This window comes from Rana temporaria, chromosome 12, assembly GCF_905171775.1.
Source record: "Rana temporaria chromosome 12, aRanTem1.1, whole genome shotgun sequence".
In the NCBI taxonomy this organism is placed as follows: Eukaryota; Metazoa; Chordata; class Amphibia; order Anura; family Ranidae; genus Rana; species Rana temporaria.
The window spans coordinates 113,459,675-113,476,418 of NC_053500.1; the positions used below are offsets into that span (position 1 = coordinate 113,459,675).

General features: G+C 43.7%; 2 protein-coding genes across 3 annotated transcripts in view; one reads left to right on the plus strand and one right to left on the minus strand.

The window, feature by feature from the left end:
- Positions 1 to 8,871, plus strand: part of LOC120918572 (lysosomal protective protein-like) — a 53,341-nt gene extending 44,470 nt beyond the window's left edge. The window contains exons 14-15 of one of the 2 annotated variants that reach the window (XM_040330225.1): positions 2,244 to 2,345; positions 8,590 to 8,871. In XM_040330225.1, the coding sequence (XP_040186159.1) occupies positions 2,244 to 2,345; positions 8,590 to 8,673 (186 nt within the window). In that variant the 3' untranslated portion in view covers positions 8,674 to 8,871. The remainder of the gene's footprint in view (positions 1 to 2,243; positions 2,346 to 8,589) is intronic. The other variant, XM_040330227.1, reaches the window with a different exon arrangement.
- A 2,882-nt stretch (positions 8,872 to 11,753) lies between these two features.
- Positions 11,754 to 16,744, minus strand: part of LOC120918573 (lysosomal protective protein-like) — a 43,924-nt gene continuing 38,933 nt past the window's right edge. Inside the window, exons 14-15 of the mRNA XM_040330228.1 lie at positions 16,114 to 16,215; positions 11,754 to 12,726 (exon numbers count right to left, since the gene is read on the minus strand). Coding sequence (XP_040186162.1) covers positions 12,643 to 12,726; positions 16,114 to 16,215 — 186 coding nt within the window. The 3' untranslated portion in view covers positions 11,754 to 12,642. The remainder of the gene's footprint in view (positions 12,727 to 16,113; positions 16,216 to 16,744) is intronic.

Below are 16,744 nucleotides of genomic sequence, written 5' to 3' on the forward strand. Positions count from 1 at the left end.
ACCTGTTCCCTCTGAGGCAGCCCCGGTAAATACAGTATATATCTTTTGTGGCCCTTGGGGGCCACAAAAGATATATATATATCCAAATTACCAAGGGGAGCCACATTAAACCGTAACGGGGGGAGCAATTGGCCCATGGGCCGGACTTTGGACATGCCTGCCTTACAGGTTAGTTCATGTGTGCTTTTGCAGAGAATTTGGCATTGAATATGTTTAAACCATTTCCGACCCGGCCACTGCATATATGTGGCTGAGCGGGACAAGCATCATTCTGGGAGGATGCGCCTGTGCATCTTCCCACTTTTAGCCCGATCACCGATTGGGGTATTGGGCTGTGGGTACGGGGTGGAACCAAAGAACAGTGCTCAGAAGTGGGTAGCAGCTGAAGACAAGGGGTAACTCGGAAGGAGGGAGTACCTGCACCCATTCACTGAGAAAAAAAGCCCTGACTATACATATGAGGAATTTGGAGAAAACTAGCAATTGCATTGTGCATAATTAGTAGCTGCTTCCATGGTCCTCTTATGATAGGTTTACTTTACCGCTTGACGACCATGTCACGAGAATAGACGTCGGCAGAATGGCATGGCTGCGCATAGTGACGTATATATACGTCACTTTGAATTTCACGCCGAGCACGCCCCTGCCATGAGCTCCGTGACCGTGCTCGCGGGACCCGCGGACTTAATGTCCCGCGATTGGGTCACAGAGCTGCAGAACGGGGAGAGGCCAGTGTAAACAAGGCATCTCCCCGTTCTGCCTCGGGCGCAGCGATCAATGACGTGTCACAGTAAGACACGCCCCCTAACAGTTAGAATCACTCCCTAGGACACACTTAACCCCTTCCTCGCCCCCAGTCACATTTATACAGTAATCAGTGCATTTTTATAGCACTGATCGCTGTATAAATGTGAATGGTCCCAAAATAGAGTCAAAAGTGTCCGCCATAATGTCACAGTCATGATAAAAATCGCTGATCGCCGCCACTACTAGTAAAAAAACAAACATTAATGAAAGTGCCAGAAAACTATCCCCTATTTTATAGACACTACAACTTTTGCACAAACCAATCAATATACGCTTATTGCGATTGTTTTTTTTACCAAAAATATGTAGAAGAATACATATCGGCCTAAACTGAGAAAGAAAATCTTTTTTTTAACCACTTAAGGACCGCCGCACGACGATATACGTCGGCAGAATGGCACGGCTGGGCACATGGACATATATATACGTCCCCTTTAAGAGCCCAGCCGTGGGTCGATCGTCTGTTCCCTGATATAGGGAACGACGATCACTGACATCACGTGTCCAGCCCCGCCCCCTACAGTTAGAAACACACGAGAGGTCACACGTAACCCCTACAGCGCCCCCTAGTGGTTAACGCCTTCACTGACATTGTCATTTTCACAGTAACAGTGCATTTTTATAGCACTTTTCGCTGTGAAAATGACAATGGTCCCAAAAATTTGTCAAAATTGTCCGATGTGTCCGCTATAATGTCGAAAAAATCGCTGATCGCCACCATTAGTAGTAAAAAAAAAATATTAATTAAAATGCCATAAAACTATCCCCTATTTTGTAAACGCTATAAATTTTGCGCAAACCAATCGATAAAAACTTATTTTGTTTTGTTTTTTACCAAAAATATGTAGAATGCGTATCGGCCTAAACTGAGGAAAAATAAATGTTTTTTTATATATTTTTTGGGGCTATTTATTATAGCAAAAAGTAAAAAATATTGTTTTTTTTCAAAATTGTCGCTCTATCTTTGTTTATAGCGCAAAAAAATAAAACTGCAGAGGTGATCAAATACCACCAAAAGAAAGCTCTACTTGTGGGGAAAAAAGGACGTAAATTTTGCGTCGCACGACCGCGTAATTGTCAGTTAAAGCGACGCAGTGCTGAATCGCAAAAAGTGGCCAAATGGTCCGGGGCTGAAGTGGTTAAGGACAAATGTTAGGGTTATGTTTAGAGCATTTGGTTGGTGTTGAGACGTAGAAAACTTTTAAACTGGATCTCTGGATCACACAAGAAAGGATTTGCCATCTTTTCATATCTAGCTCACCTTGGAACTCTGTGATATATGGCCTCTGGCTTTTATATGAGGCATTGAATAACTTGATATTTTACAAAAGGGTCTTACTGGTATCAAAGAATAGATATAAAATTGCCCTCTGCTATCAAGTAATATTTTCATCATATTATATCCTATTTTGTTCACTGGAATGCATTCTTTATAGTTGCAGGTACCCTACAATGCATGGCGGTATGATGAAGAGGGCCATTCACAGATTGCAGGATTTGTAAAGCAATACGCCAATCTTACCCTTTTGACTGTGAAGGTACCGTATAACTAGCTTTTGTTATTTTCTTTGATCAAGCAGCAAAACATACTAATTAGGGCACTAAACATTACACATCCTTTCTGTAGGACATTCATTATATAGCTTTTCTTTGACCACAGTTTTCTTACGTATTTTTGGCACAGCCTGTGTCTCTATCTAACACTTTGGGGTCTGTTTATGAAAACAAATCACTGTGCGAATGTCTCAGCATTGCAAATTATCCCCATAATTTGCCTAAAATTTTAAATTTTAATGATCGTCAGCTCTATCTAGTGGCCATAATGAGGTATTTTCCTGATTGAGGTATTTTAGGAAAATACCGCATTATGGCCACTAGTTAGAGCTGTCCTCAAATCAAAGGAAATACACAAATGTCACACATTACAGGGATTATTTGCTACAACTGTGTGAATGCAGAGACATTCGCACAGCAAAATGTTATCAAATGGATTACTTTGTTTCTCTAGTAGTCTTTTCACATTTTTAATGCACTTTCTGCCATGCTTACCAAAGTCATATAGCCGGATTCAGAAAGACTTACGCCGACTTATCGTCTGATACGACGGCGCATCAGTAAACTTACGCGGCGTATCTATGCGCCTGATGCTTGAAATAAGATACGCCTGAATTTTGGCTCCATCCGACCGACGTAAGTCTCCTACGCCGTCATATCTTGGGCGCATATTTACGCTGGCCGCAAGGGGCGCTTCCATTGATTTACGCGTTAAATATGCAAATGACTGAGATACGCCGATTCAAGAATGTACTTGCGCCCGTCGCTGTAATCTACGCCGTTTACGTAAGGCGTACGTCCGGCGTAAAGTTAAACCACTATATAGGAGGCGCAGCCCATGCAAAGGTCTGGACGTCAGAACAGCCGTCGTATTTTACGTTGTTTACGCAAGTCGTACGTGAATGGGGCTGGGCGTAGGTTACGTTCACGTCGTAGGCATTGAGTCGTCGTATCTTAGGGAGTATATGCGACGTGATTCTGAGCATGCGCGCGCATGCGCCGTTCGTTCGGCCCTTCATTTACATGGGGTCATGCTTCATTTTAATAGAACACGCCCACTACCTTCCTACTTAGAATTAGGCGGGCTTACGCCGGCCAATTTACGTTACACTGGTGCAAGTTTGGGAGCGAGTGCTTTGTGAATACTGTTCTAGCCTCACTGATTTACGTCGGCGTAGCGCATATGAGATGCGCTACGCCGGTCTACGTGAATCCGGGCCATAATGTTTATTCTTGAAAAGGAACATCAGAGTGCCTAATGCCTTGTACACATGGTCGGACTTTTGACCATGCAAAAGTCCGCTGTGAGTCAGTCAGAAAGATAGAGAGCAGGTTCTCTATCTAAGGTCCGTCGGACTTCCGAGAAAAAAAGTCAGATGGAGGCTACACACGGCTGGACTTTCCGAGTAAAAAAAAGCCTGTCTGACTTTTTTCCTCGCAAAGTCCGACCATGTGTACGAGGCATAAGTGTAGCATTAGAAAGACTTTAATCATAAAAAGACAATAAGAAACCCACACATCCCAGTACAGATCACATGTGGATGGATGGCAGATCACTCCATTCCAGGAAACAGCTTCACCGCCGCTGGCCCAATGGAAGTAACCATAAAAAGTCTCAGGCCTCGTACACACGACCGAGAAACTCGACGGGCGAAACACATCGTTTTGCTCGTCGAGTTCCTTGTGAAGCCGTCAAGAAACTCAACAAGCCAATTTTCTCCATTCCCATCAAGGAAATAGAGAACATGCTTTCTTTTTGGCTCGTCGAGTTTCTCGACAGTTTTCTAGATGAAAATGTACACACGACCGGTTTCCTCTGCAAAAAAATATCTCCCAGCAAGTTTCTTGCTGGTTTTTGCAGAGAAACTCGGTCGTGTGTACGAGGCCTCAGAATCCGGAACCAGGAAGCCAGGTATCTCTGTGGGGCAGTGGCGGCCCGTCCATAGGGACGCACGGGCGCCGCCCCCCCCTCCCACAGTCACAAAAAAAAACAAAAAAAAAAAACAGGCCCTTTAAGAACTTTTATTCGGCTAAAATGTCATTTTGACATTTTAGCCGCAGTTCTGGCGGCCGTCTATAGAGGGCACTGCAGCGCCAAACCCTCTCGCAAACAAATAACACACATTCGTGCATAAATGCACAAATGTATGTTATTGTTGGTTGCCAGCGCTGCCTGGTCTATTCAGATAACCGGATGCGGGACGCCGGTTACCCGAATAGCGGCAGCTGGTTGGCTGAGGGGAACTGCCTATCAAAGCCAGCGGCTCTGATAGGCTTTTCTCCGGCTCTCAGCTGTCTATACTCTGAGCGCAGGCAATCTGCGCTCATTGTATAAGACAAACGGCCGTTTCAGCCAATCAGGTTCCCGGATTCTGGTTATCAGGAACCTGATTGGCTGAAGCTTCACCACAGCGGCAGAAGACATCGAGGGAGCACATGGAATCCTCAGGTAAGTGCTTTTTACAGGGAAAGGGGCACAGTGACATCATGGGGCACAGTGGTGACAAAGGGCACAGAGGTGACAATTGGCACAGTGGCATCATGGGGCACAGTGGTGACAAAGGGCACAGAGGTGACAATGGGCACAGTGGCATCATGGGGCACAGTGGTGACAATGGGCACAGTGGCAACAGTTGAGGGGCACAGTGGCTCGTTTGATGGCATGGCACAGTGGTGACAATTGATGGCACAGTGACTGCGTTTGATGGTATGGCACAGTGGTGACAATTGATGGCACAGTGGCTGCGTTTGATGGCATGGCACAGTGGTGACAATTGATGGCACAGTTGCTGTGTTGCATGGCACAGTGGTGACAATTGATGGCACAGTGGCTGCGTTTGATGGCATGGCACAGTGGTGACAATTGATGGCACAGTGGTTGCGTTTGATGGCATGGCACAGTGGTGACAATTGATGGCACAGTGGCTGCGTTTGATGGCATGGCACAGTGGCTGCGTTTGATGGCATGGCACAGTGGTGACAATTGATGGCACAGTTGCTGTTTGATGGCATGGCACAGTGGTGACAATTGATGGCACAGTGGCTGCATTTGGTGGCATGGCACAGTGGCTGCGTTTGATGGCACAGTGGCTGCATGTGATGGGCACAGTGAGGCTGCAATTTTTTTTTTTTTCGTTTGCGCCCCCCAAATATTTTGAGCACCAGCCGCCACTGCTGTGGGGTATGGGCCTGGACCAGAAGTGATGTCAGATGTTGCTGGAAGGCAAGCCTAGGTATGAGAAACGAGCCAGGGTGGCTCCAAAATACATAGCCACGCCTCTTCAGCAACATCTGACATCACTTCTGGTCCAGGCTGCATTCCACCAAGATCCCTGGCTTCCTGGTTCTGAGCCTTCTTTCTGACCAGCGGCGGTGAGGCTGTTTCCTGGAATGGAATAATCTACCATCCATCTTCATGGTATCTGTACTGGGATGTGTTTATGATAGGATCCATATTTTGCTACCTTTGTGAAGTGCTTATTGTCTTTTTATCCTTAAAGTTTTTCTTGTTTCTTCAAAGCCAATTGTCTTTTGTTCCAGATTTGGTCCACCCCTTTTGTGATGCCACTTCTATCCTTTACCAGACCCTACACGTCTTAGTTCAGCCTACTCTGTCATGTGCCCCTTCGCTCAGGGTTGTGCCATTCAGGGCAATCTTTACTGTTGGTCATAGTACCCAGTCAAATTATGCAATTGAATTTGTAACCTGCCTTAGAAAACTATTTGTTGGAACTTGACTGCACCTCCATTACCTTCTCTGTTTTTCCACATGGGGACCTACTCTTGCTTTGTTAATAATTAAATAATTTTGGCATAGACCAAAAGGAATTCTTAAAAGGTATAGGTATCGCCTTTTTCTGGCAATTGTTTAATAAGCAACATGTTAACCTGCTTCACAGCAATATTACCTCTCTGCTGCCTGTTAATCATCTAATCATAGATCCCTTTGCTTATTGTTGTCTAAGGCCTTGTACACACGACCGGACATGTCCGCTGAAACTGGTCCGCGGACCAGTTTCCGCGGACATGTCCGACTGTGTGTAGGGCCTAGCGGACATTTTTCCGGCCGAGCGGACAGGTTTCCAGCGGACAAAAGTTTCTTAGCATGCTAAGAAACTTGTCCGCTGGAAAGCTGTCCGTCGGACATGTCCGATGGTTAGTATGACTCATCGGACATGTTCACTGGTTATGACGTATAACCAGCGGCCCGAAATCCCGCACATGCGTCGAATTGATTCGACGCATTGCGTGGAAGCATTGAACTTCCGTGTCAGAGAACGTCGGTGTCGTATACGTCACCGCATTCTCTGTCCGCAGGGATTTTGGTCTGATGGTGTGTACACACATTAGACCAAAACCTCCCAGCAGACATGTCCGATGAAAACGGTCCGCGGACCGTTTTCATCGGACATGTCTGGTCGTGTGTACAAGGCCTAAAGGCCATTTGCCAAACAAGTAAGATCTAAACAACCTAACCCACCAAAAACCTTTCCTTGTGTTGGGTGAAGCAAAGTCCTTTAGCTCCTAACTGATCCCCATTTCGAGAAATGTCCCTCTGTCCTCCTCATTTGTTCCTCATTTTGGTCTGATCTATATAGTTGTATGGAAAAAAAATATATATATATTTTTCAAAAAGTGTTTCCCAGTGCTAAACCTTTCATCGAAATTCTAAATTGTTGCATTTATACATTTTAAAAGCCAATATAAAGAAATGGTAGTGGTAAAAAAAAGCCCTTGTGGATTTAATAAAACCTTTTTTTGGGGGGTGTATTCTCCTTTAAGGGGGTGTGACAGGGGGCGTGACCTATGCCTACATACGCTTGCTAGTAGATGTCCCTCATTCCGATCTCAAAATGTTGGGAGGTATGGTCAACAGGCAGAATTGAAAATCCATTTACATGACCAGATCTCCTTGTGTATATGAGATTTTTTTTTAAGGCCACATTGATCATCACCCACATAATTTGGAAGTCTGGCTCAAGTGTCCGAACTTTGGATCTGATAATGGTATCAACATTTATAGAAGATTAGTGGCCTGAACAGGCAGCCCTTGTCTTATTTTCCTGTTCCTCTAAATCAGGGGTCCCAAACTTTATAAGCAAAGGGCCAGTTTACTGTCCTTCAAGGTATACGAGGGCCGGACAGTGGTCAGTGGGAGACGAAAAAGGTCCTGACATCAGTGGGATAAATTATCGCCCCATTGTTTGTTTAAGTGGGAGTAATTGTGCCCCGGTTCCCTTTGTTGGTGTCATTGAGAAAAACTATGCCCCATTGTTGGTGTCCTTGTGAGGAATTGTCCCCTATCTTTGGTGTCATTATAAGGAATTGTGTCCCATCCTTGGTGTCATTGTGAGAAATTGTGTCCCATCATTTGTGTCATTGGTAAGAATTGTGACCCATCGTTGATGTCATTGGGCCCCATTGTTGGTGTCAGTAGGAGAAACATAGTGCCCCAAGGGCCAGATAAAAGGGCCCCCGGGCTGCAGTTTGGAGACTATTAGCCAGATTCAGGTAGAGTTACGCCATTGTAATGTATCTGCACCGTCGTATATTTAAGTGTATTCTCAAATTAAGATACACTTAAATCTAGATAAGATACGACCGCCAGCGCCGTCGTATCTTAGCTGTCTATTTACGCCAGCGGCTAGTAGCGTGTACGCTGATTTACGCCTAGAATGCGTAAATCAGCGAGATACGCCTATTCACGAACGTACGCTTGCCCGTCGCAGTAAAGATACGCCGTTTACGTAAGGCGTTGTCAGGCCTAAAGATATTCCACCAAAAAGATGGCGCAGCCAATGTTAAGTATGGACGTCGGAACCGCGTCAAATTTTGAAATTTTTACGTAGTTTGCGTAAGTCGTCCAAGAATGGGGCTGGGTGTAATTTACATTCACGTCGAAACCAATAAGTCTTTGCAGTGTAATTTGGAGCATGCGCACTGGGATACGTCCACAGACGGCGCATGCACCGTTCGTTAAAAACTTAATTTACGTGGGGTTATGCTTTATTTACATAAAACACGCCCACCTCTTCACAATTTGAATTAGGCGCGCTTACGCCGGCACATTTACGCTACGCCGCCGTAACTTAGGACGCAAGTGCTTTGTGAATACAGCACTTGCCTCTCTAACTTACGGTGGCGTAGCACGTGTACCTGAATCCAGCTATATTGCTCTAAATTATCACTGACTATTAATGATTTCCATTTTGTTTTGTTTTTTTGTAGGGAGCTGGCCATATGGTAGCAACAGACAAACCCAAAGAAGCTTTAATATTATTCCATAAGTTCATCAATAATGAGCCCTTCTAGGACATGACCATCTGTGACGCGAACTCTCACATCTTTATCAACTAGACTCTTCTAGAATTTTCTGCGGCATCTGTTTTCTACACATTGTTTTACCAATCACAGTAGTTTACTTTTTCTTAGTGATGGTAATGTCCTTTACATGAGTTGTTGTTTTTCGGAATGATAACCTCTGCAATAATAAATGACTTTTGCTGGATAGATACTTGTGTGTTGCTGGTATTTTAACCAGATAACGTTTATGTTGGATTTTTTTTGTGGTTAGGTTCATATAAACAATTTTTACATGCTAATGTTATCTCAATAATCCTTTAATACTTTAATTTCTGTAGCTTTCATTAAAGCGGCGTTCCATCCAAAAAGGGAACTTCCGCTTTTCCAGTTCCCCCTTCCAGAACCGAAACCCTACCCCATCTAAAAATGTAACTTTTGCTTCCAAATTGGGCAAATACCTACTTTATATTTGTGCTACATGTTCCCACGCAAGGCATAAACAGGTAAACCAAAAAAAAAAAAAAAAAAATCTATATATATAGAATTTTTTTTCCTTCATCATACATGACAGGGAATGTTCCTCTCCATTATGCTAGGCATGTCCTTATGCACTGAGGCTGGATTCAAACTAGTGCGATGCAAAATTTCAGCTCTCTTATATCTGCAGAGAGATAAGAGAAGTGTTTAGCAGATCCATTGCGTTTTAGCTGCAGATAAGCTGCAAATTTGGAGACCTGGGAGAGGGGAGGGGGAAGTGCATTCAGCTGAATGAGACAAATCCTGAAGAGAAATGAACACATCTGCGAATCAGCTGCGTACCCATAGAAGATAATGGGCCTGAATTTGCACCTGAGCCGCACCGCAATGCCTAAAATACACACACGTTTTTTCTGCAATGCGCAGTGCGAATGCATTGCACATATGTGAACCAGCCTCATTGAAAACAATGTATTTAGAAATGTTCTGCGTATTGGATGCGGTTTAAGCCGCACTCAATTCACATAGGTGTGAATCCGGCCTTAAGAGGAGGGCAACACAGCAACAAGCCAGCAGACCCCAAACAGAACAGGTTAGAAACCTCACACAGCAGTCTGCCAAAATACACCAACCAAAAAGGAGCATCCTCATTTGCTCTGCAGGTAAAACGTTGTAAGGCTTAATTCACACCTATGCATGTTGCTTTTGAGCATTTTTGTGGTGCTTGCTGTGTTTATCCACATGCGTTACCACAATTTGCGATTTTCTTTTTTTTTTTTTTTACACTTTAACAACCATCTATAAACAGGTTAGAAAAAAAAAATGCAAAAACGCGGTACTTGCGTTTCAGATGCATTGAATTCTATTCCATGAAAAACACTGCCTTTTGCTGGAAAAAAAGTCAGACCCTTTCCAAAAACACAGAGGCACAAAAAAAGCATTAATTTGAACATGTTCCATAGGAAACCATGTTAAAAAAAATGTCCTTGCATTTCTGCAAAATGCATCAAAAAACGCATTTGTGTGAATGGAGTGCTTTTTGCAGATTTGCACTACAGAACGCGTTCCATAGGAAACCATGTTAAATGGACTGTAGTGCAAATCTGCAAAATGCACTAAAAATGCATAGGTGAGAATCCAGCCTAAAAGTATGCACTGAAGACCATCGAGAAATGGTAGATATGGAAGCCGTGTAACCCTTCCCTGGGCTTCAGAAAGCACAGAAAACAGACGGATGAAATGCAGTAATAGACATTAGGCAACACTTGATCGCACAAACCACATCCAAAAGGTGTGAAGAGACTTGAGCGCGCGCGCGCGCCACCTTGTCTAAAGCCTGGTACACACGATCAGACTGTTGGCCAACCAAGCACAATTGTCGGGCAACAAACAGTGACGTACAATGAGGAATTTCAGCTCGAGCGACACCCTTCTGCCAATTTTGTGTTCGGTGAGCATTGATTCCGAGCATGCGTACTTTCAACTTTTGTGTGACTGACCATCGGACAGACCGTTTTCCACTGCAAATTAACTAGCATTTTATTCAACATTTGTTGGACACCAATTGTCTGAAGGAGCGTACCAACGGTCAGATTTTAGGCCAACAGACAAGCACCTTCCAACAATCGCATCATGTGTACGAGGCTTAAGGCATAGGACACAAAGAAAGGAAACAAAGTCCTGGTTGAGATGGAATAAAGAGAAAAGAAAAAAAAAAAAGTAAAAAGAATGACAGGCTGTAAAAATGGAAGCCTTGCTTAACGGGGTGTGATTCATTTGCCATGTCTAGTCACCTAAAGGTAGCAGCATAACCCTATTGTAATGGAGGACAATACTGTGTCCTAGGATGTACAAGAAAATCATATTACTCAATAGTTGTAAAATGACCAACCTTGTCACCTCCGCGTCCTGATCACTGTACAGCATCAAAGGCTTCAGTTGGGTTTTTATAGGGACGCTTATCAGTCACATGTTAGTGATTTTCTATCTTTTTTTTTTCCTCCAATCTTTAATAAAAGGAAGCACCACAGTCTTATGCATTTAGTCTCTTGTTGCAGTTTAAAATACAAATGAAATAAAAAAAATAAAAAAAAAAGATTTTTATTTAAATTTGCCAGCCATGATCAAGTAATTTATATAAAAAAAACCCCCAATCAACATAACACCCAAATAAAATGAATACGTGCACATTTAAAGTGACCTGGTCAGGGGAAAAAAAAATCTAACTACTGTGTCCTGCAAAAGAAGATGTTCTAGTCGACACGCCAGCAGCTTGTGTTCCTCCTCTCTGTTCTGGCACTGCAGCCTCCATCAGTAGTCGACAATTTTTGGGAGCATTAGATAATGTGTCCTCTACCGCAGTGTTTCTCAACTCCAGTCCTCAAGGCGCACCAACAGGTCATGTTTTCAGGATTTCCCTCAGATGAAACAGCTATGGTAATTACTAAGGCAGTGAAACGGATCAAATCACCTCTGCAAAACAATAGAAAGCCTGAAAACATGACCTGTTGGCGTGCTTTGAGGACTGGAGTTGAGAAACACTGCTCTACCCCATGCTGGAGCGCCATCCTGACCCTCTAGGTCACTGCTGGAGTCTTGTAGTGGGTCGGAGGAAGGTACTAGCACACGGCGGGTGACACAGGCATCAAGAACTTCCAGGGAGAGCAGAACAGAGAGGGGAGGATAGGCCACTAAAAAAAAAAAAAATAGTAATAAACTCTTCTCTTGCAGGGCACAATTCTGTGTTTTTACCCTGAAAGGGTTAATTTAACCAACATTAAACTTGGGTAACACTTAAAGGTCAAATAAGGTTTGTTTCTAGCAGCTCATCTGACAAAAATGCAAAAAAAAAAAAAAGAAGGAAGTGGCCAACTGCTGCAACCGCTCTTATAAGATCCACGCAACATTTTAAAGAGCAGTAGGTAGAAGTTAGTCTACAGTGCTATATCTAGAAACACCCTGAGATCATCACATAAATAGGGGTGAGGTGTATGTGCATCTCAATTCAAAACCTTTTCTTTTTTTTGTTTTGAACAGAGTAAGGAATGATTAAACTCCAATCAGGTTTTTTTTTTTGGGGGGGGGGGGGTGCGGTTGTGGCATATATGAGAGATTTCCCCATTTCCATCCTACGCCGAGTGTCACTACTGGAAGACTTCCCCGTCATCTTCTGATCGGTTACTGTAAAATGTTTGATTTACACAACTTTTGTCCCAATGGAAATAGTAATCAGAACAAAAATAGGGTGAATCTCCCCAAAAAACACATGCAATAAAAAAAGAAAGTTGCACTGTGCGGATTAGGGGGACATGCATGTGCCAGCAATCATAGTATTGCAAATACAAACCGATACATTAACAGCACAGAAAAAGAAATCAAACAAACCCACTGATTGGGGCTTTATAGTAGAGCAGACTTTAAAAGAACAGTCAAATCAGTCCTGATGTTTGTGGCGCTCAGTTGCTAAATATTGCAGAGAAGAAGAAGATATCCCATTCAGATTTAAAAAGGCTCATTGTTGATGTAACGACTGAACACGATAAAGGCCGGGCTGGGCTTGTCAGTCGGTACCATATGTCCAGCTCCCTGCGGGAAGAGAACAGCGTCAATGTAATTGGAGGATACAAAAAAACATCTGGATAAATGAGAACCTTCACAGAAAGGAACATTATACAATTAGCACAACATAAGGTTATATCAGATCTGTGCTGCCACTATACTATCACATGTATATGCTAGTGGAGTGCAGTGGATTTTCTTTTTAATTTTCCACCTCATTTGATCAACAGAAATACTATATTCACGTCTCAGTTTGGCCCTACAAAGCTTCTTTATTAAAAACACAAAAATAACTGACTGCATATGTATACACACACCCTTAAATAGGACACCTAAACCATCATGTGTGTTGCCAATACCTTTTCGCAGTGATTACACCATCAGCAGCCCCCCCAAACCCATCGATGGGACAAATTCCAGGTCAACCAGAAAGGCAATACTTTAGTGCCAACAGTGCTGAAGCTTGTCTGCCCCTTCATGAGGGTTCACAGCTGCCTTGAGTGAAGCCTGGTACATACCAAGCTTTTTTGTTCAGCCCAGTTGGCCAAACCGGGGGACACACACACACACACACACACACACACACACACACACACACACACAAAGCTCAGGACAAGCTTGCTGTACTAACAAACCTACCATACCCGACCTAGGTAACCTACCCAAGCCAAGCCACCAGCCTAGCCTACCCAAGCCACTAGCCTACCCAAGCCACCAGCCTAGCCTAGCCAAGCCAAGCAGCCTACCCAAGCCAAGCAGCCTACCCAAGCCAAGCAGCCTACCCAAGCCAAGCAGCCTACCCAAGCCAAGCAGCCTACCCAAGCCAAGCAGCCTACCCAAGCCAAGCAGCCTACCCAAGCCAAGCAGCCTACCCAAGCCAAGCAGCCTACCCAAGCCAAGCAGCCTACCCAAGCCAAGCAGCCTACCCAAGCCAAGCAGCCTACCCAAGCCAAGCAGCCTACCCAAGCCAAGCAGCCTACCCAAGCCAAGCAGCCTACCCAAGCCAAGCAGCCTACCCAAGCCAAGCAGCCTACCCAAGCCAAGCAGCCTACCCAACCCAAGCAGCCTACCCAAGCCAAGCAGCCTACCCAAGCCAAGCAGCCTACCCAAGCCAAGCAGCCTACCCAAGCCAAGCAGCCTACCCAAGCCAAGCAACCTACCCAAGCCAAGCAACTAACCTATTGTGTTCTGATAAGGGAGGGGGGGTTCTGCCCCCCCCACCAGAACACACTAGTCAGCACTGGCAGCAAAAAGCTGTTCGGATGCCATTTTTTTTCCAACATGCCTGTTGAGCTGGTTTCTGACAGGCTAATGTAAACACAGGCCAAATGTTGGTCAGTTTCTTTTGAACTGGCTGATATTCGACCCGTGTGCATCAGGCTTGAGTCCAAGGCCCGATTCACACCTAGGTATTTTTTGTTTTGCAGATTTGCATTGCAGTCCATTTAAACATGGCTTCCTATGGAACACATTCTGTAGTGCAAATCTGCAAAATGCCATAGGTGCGAGTCAGGCCCTAGTGACTGGTGTGTTGCTCCAACTTTAAATCTGGGGCTACTGCCAAGGCATGCCTGCTAACACATACAGCCGACTAGCTGTTCAGTGTGCCCAGAAATTGTGTATTATTCCTGGTTCAGAAAAGGTGGTCTTGGATTGACCCATTTTACCCATCATTTCTGCCGACAATGAATTTCAGTGACGCACACAATACCAAATAACACTTTCCACGTCAACACTGAAGAGGATAACATTACTTTCCTAAAATGTTACCATACTCTAAGGCAGGGTAAATTTGATTTGAATCAAGTCAATTGAAATCACTAGTAAAATTTTTAGGCTTGATTTAAAAATCATAATTTTTCACAGAGCAACCGTCATATCAGTGCCACAGCAGCTCCTCCTCTGACCTGCTGTTGACTCACCGACAGTCCCATTCACTTTAATGAGACAGCTGGTGATGCGGCAGTAACAAGGTGAGGGATGTGGTGGCAGCAGGTGAGTGGATGCCCACAAACAGGCGCTGCTATGATGGATCTGAAATGACAGGTGCTCTTTAAAATGTAAGGACTATTTCTTGCTGGTAGTTAAAAAACCTTCATTTTGTTTGAAAATAAAACTATTTAGAATAAGCTGTCAGGTTAGTAAAAAAGCAATAGCACAACCGATTCAATCATACAGTTTGTAGTGTACATAGATTTGCAAAACAATGGGATAAAGGAATATTCCTGAACTTTGTTTTGTTTTATCTCATGGTTACTGTGAAATTGTGTGAATGCATCAATGCAGTGCAATGTTATCTCAGGCTGGATTCATTGAATGACAATATTGCAAAATATACAGCCTCATGCTACATAAAGCAAGCTCCATTTCATGCTGAATAAACCAATTATTAATGCATGTTAAAAAAAAGAAAAAAAAAATATATATATATAAAAGTTTATCCACCTCCCTCTAAGGGCATTTTTGCATACACATACATATATACATATATACATATATACATATATACATACATACATACATACATACATACATATATAAAAAAAAAAACACACACAGGTTAACCTACCTCCATCTACTGACAAAAGGCCAACAAACCTGAAACTACTGACCAAATCTCTTATTTCAGGCTGTATCAGTCACTGAGGGGTCCTGAGTGCACAGTTAGCCAATGGGATATAAAGGAATGGTGTGTATGACTACGCTAGGTCTTTAAATGGAGAATTAACCCCCTCATCTTTTGACATGTTCATGAAACTGACAATGTGTATATAATCCTTCTGTTTTAAGAAGGAAGTGCTGTACACCATCATAGGATATGTATTGTTTTAAAGCGGAGTTCCGGCCACAATTTCACTTTCTAAATATAAATACCCCTGTAATACACAAGCTTAATGTATTCTAGTAAAGTTAGTCTGTAAACTAAGGTCCGTTTTGTTAGGTTGTTACAGCATTTAGACACTTTATAAAATAGAAATTGACTGGGGCCATCTTAAGTGTGGGCATCATGAAGCCAGACTGTATGACTTCCTGGATTTCAGCCTTGCAGATCTCACACATGCTCAGTGCTGCACAAGCAGTGTAATAGGTTTCAGATCAGGTTTCAGCACCTGTACTGTCCAAGTCACATGATTCTTCGAGACTGGGGAGTGCACAGACTCCTGGAAAGTTGCACCCACTACATTCCCAGGAGTCTGTGCGGTGTAGGTTAGGAAGCATTAAGCACCTAGGTGCAGGAAGAGGGAAGATTAACTATTCTGCCTAGCAACAACACTTTGAAGGCATCTAAAAAAAAAAATGTTTTTCTTAAAGGACTAATGACATTTTTTTTAAAACTACTGATGTAATGTTATATTTATGGGTGGAACTCCACTTTAAGTTGCAACTTATCAGCAAAATATCTATAAGTCTCACCTTTATTGTAAGGAAGGTCAGGTTGGAAAATTCCTTTACAAATCCACCAATTTGCTGCTGGGCTCCATCATTGATAAGCCACGGGCGGCGCTGTACCAGCAACTGATCGTAAAAGCAAATTCAGAAAATCATCAACAAGCAGAAGAAAAAGCAGAAGAAAAAAAAAAAAAAAAAAAAAACTAAAATAACCTGATCTTGGAGAATTAAAGCGGGGTTCACCCTAAAAAAAACTTTTTTTTTTCTAGCATGCCATCAAGCATACTAGCGCGATCTACAGTACGCCTTTTTTATTTTTTGGCGCCGTACTTACGGTTTACCGCCGTAGTGAAGTTTCAGACTCCCCGCAGGGAATGGGCGTTCCTATGCACAGGGAAGATGATTGACGGCCGGCTATGGCGCGTCACGCTGCCCGAAGATAGCTGAAATAGGACTTGCCTCTTCACGGCGCCTGCGCAGTCAGCTCCGATGTCTGTGCGCAGGCGCCGTATAGCGCCGTGAAGATGCAAATCCTATTTCGGCCATCTTCGGGCAGCGTGACGCGCCATAGCCGGCCGTCAATCATCTTCCCTGTGCATAGGAACGCCCACTCCCCACGTGGAGTCTGAAACTTCACTAAGGCGGTAAACCGTAA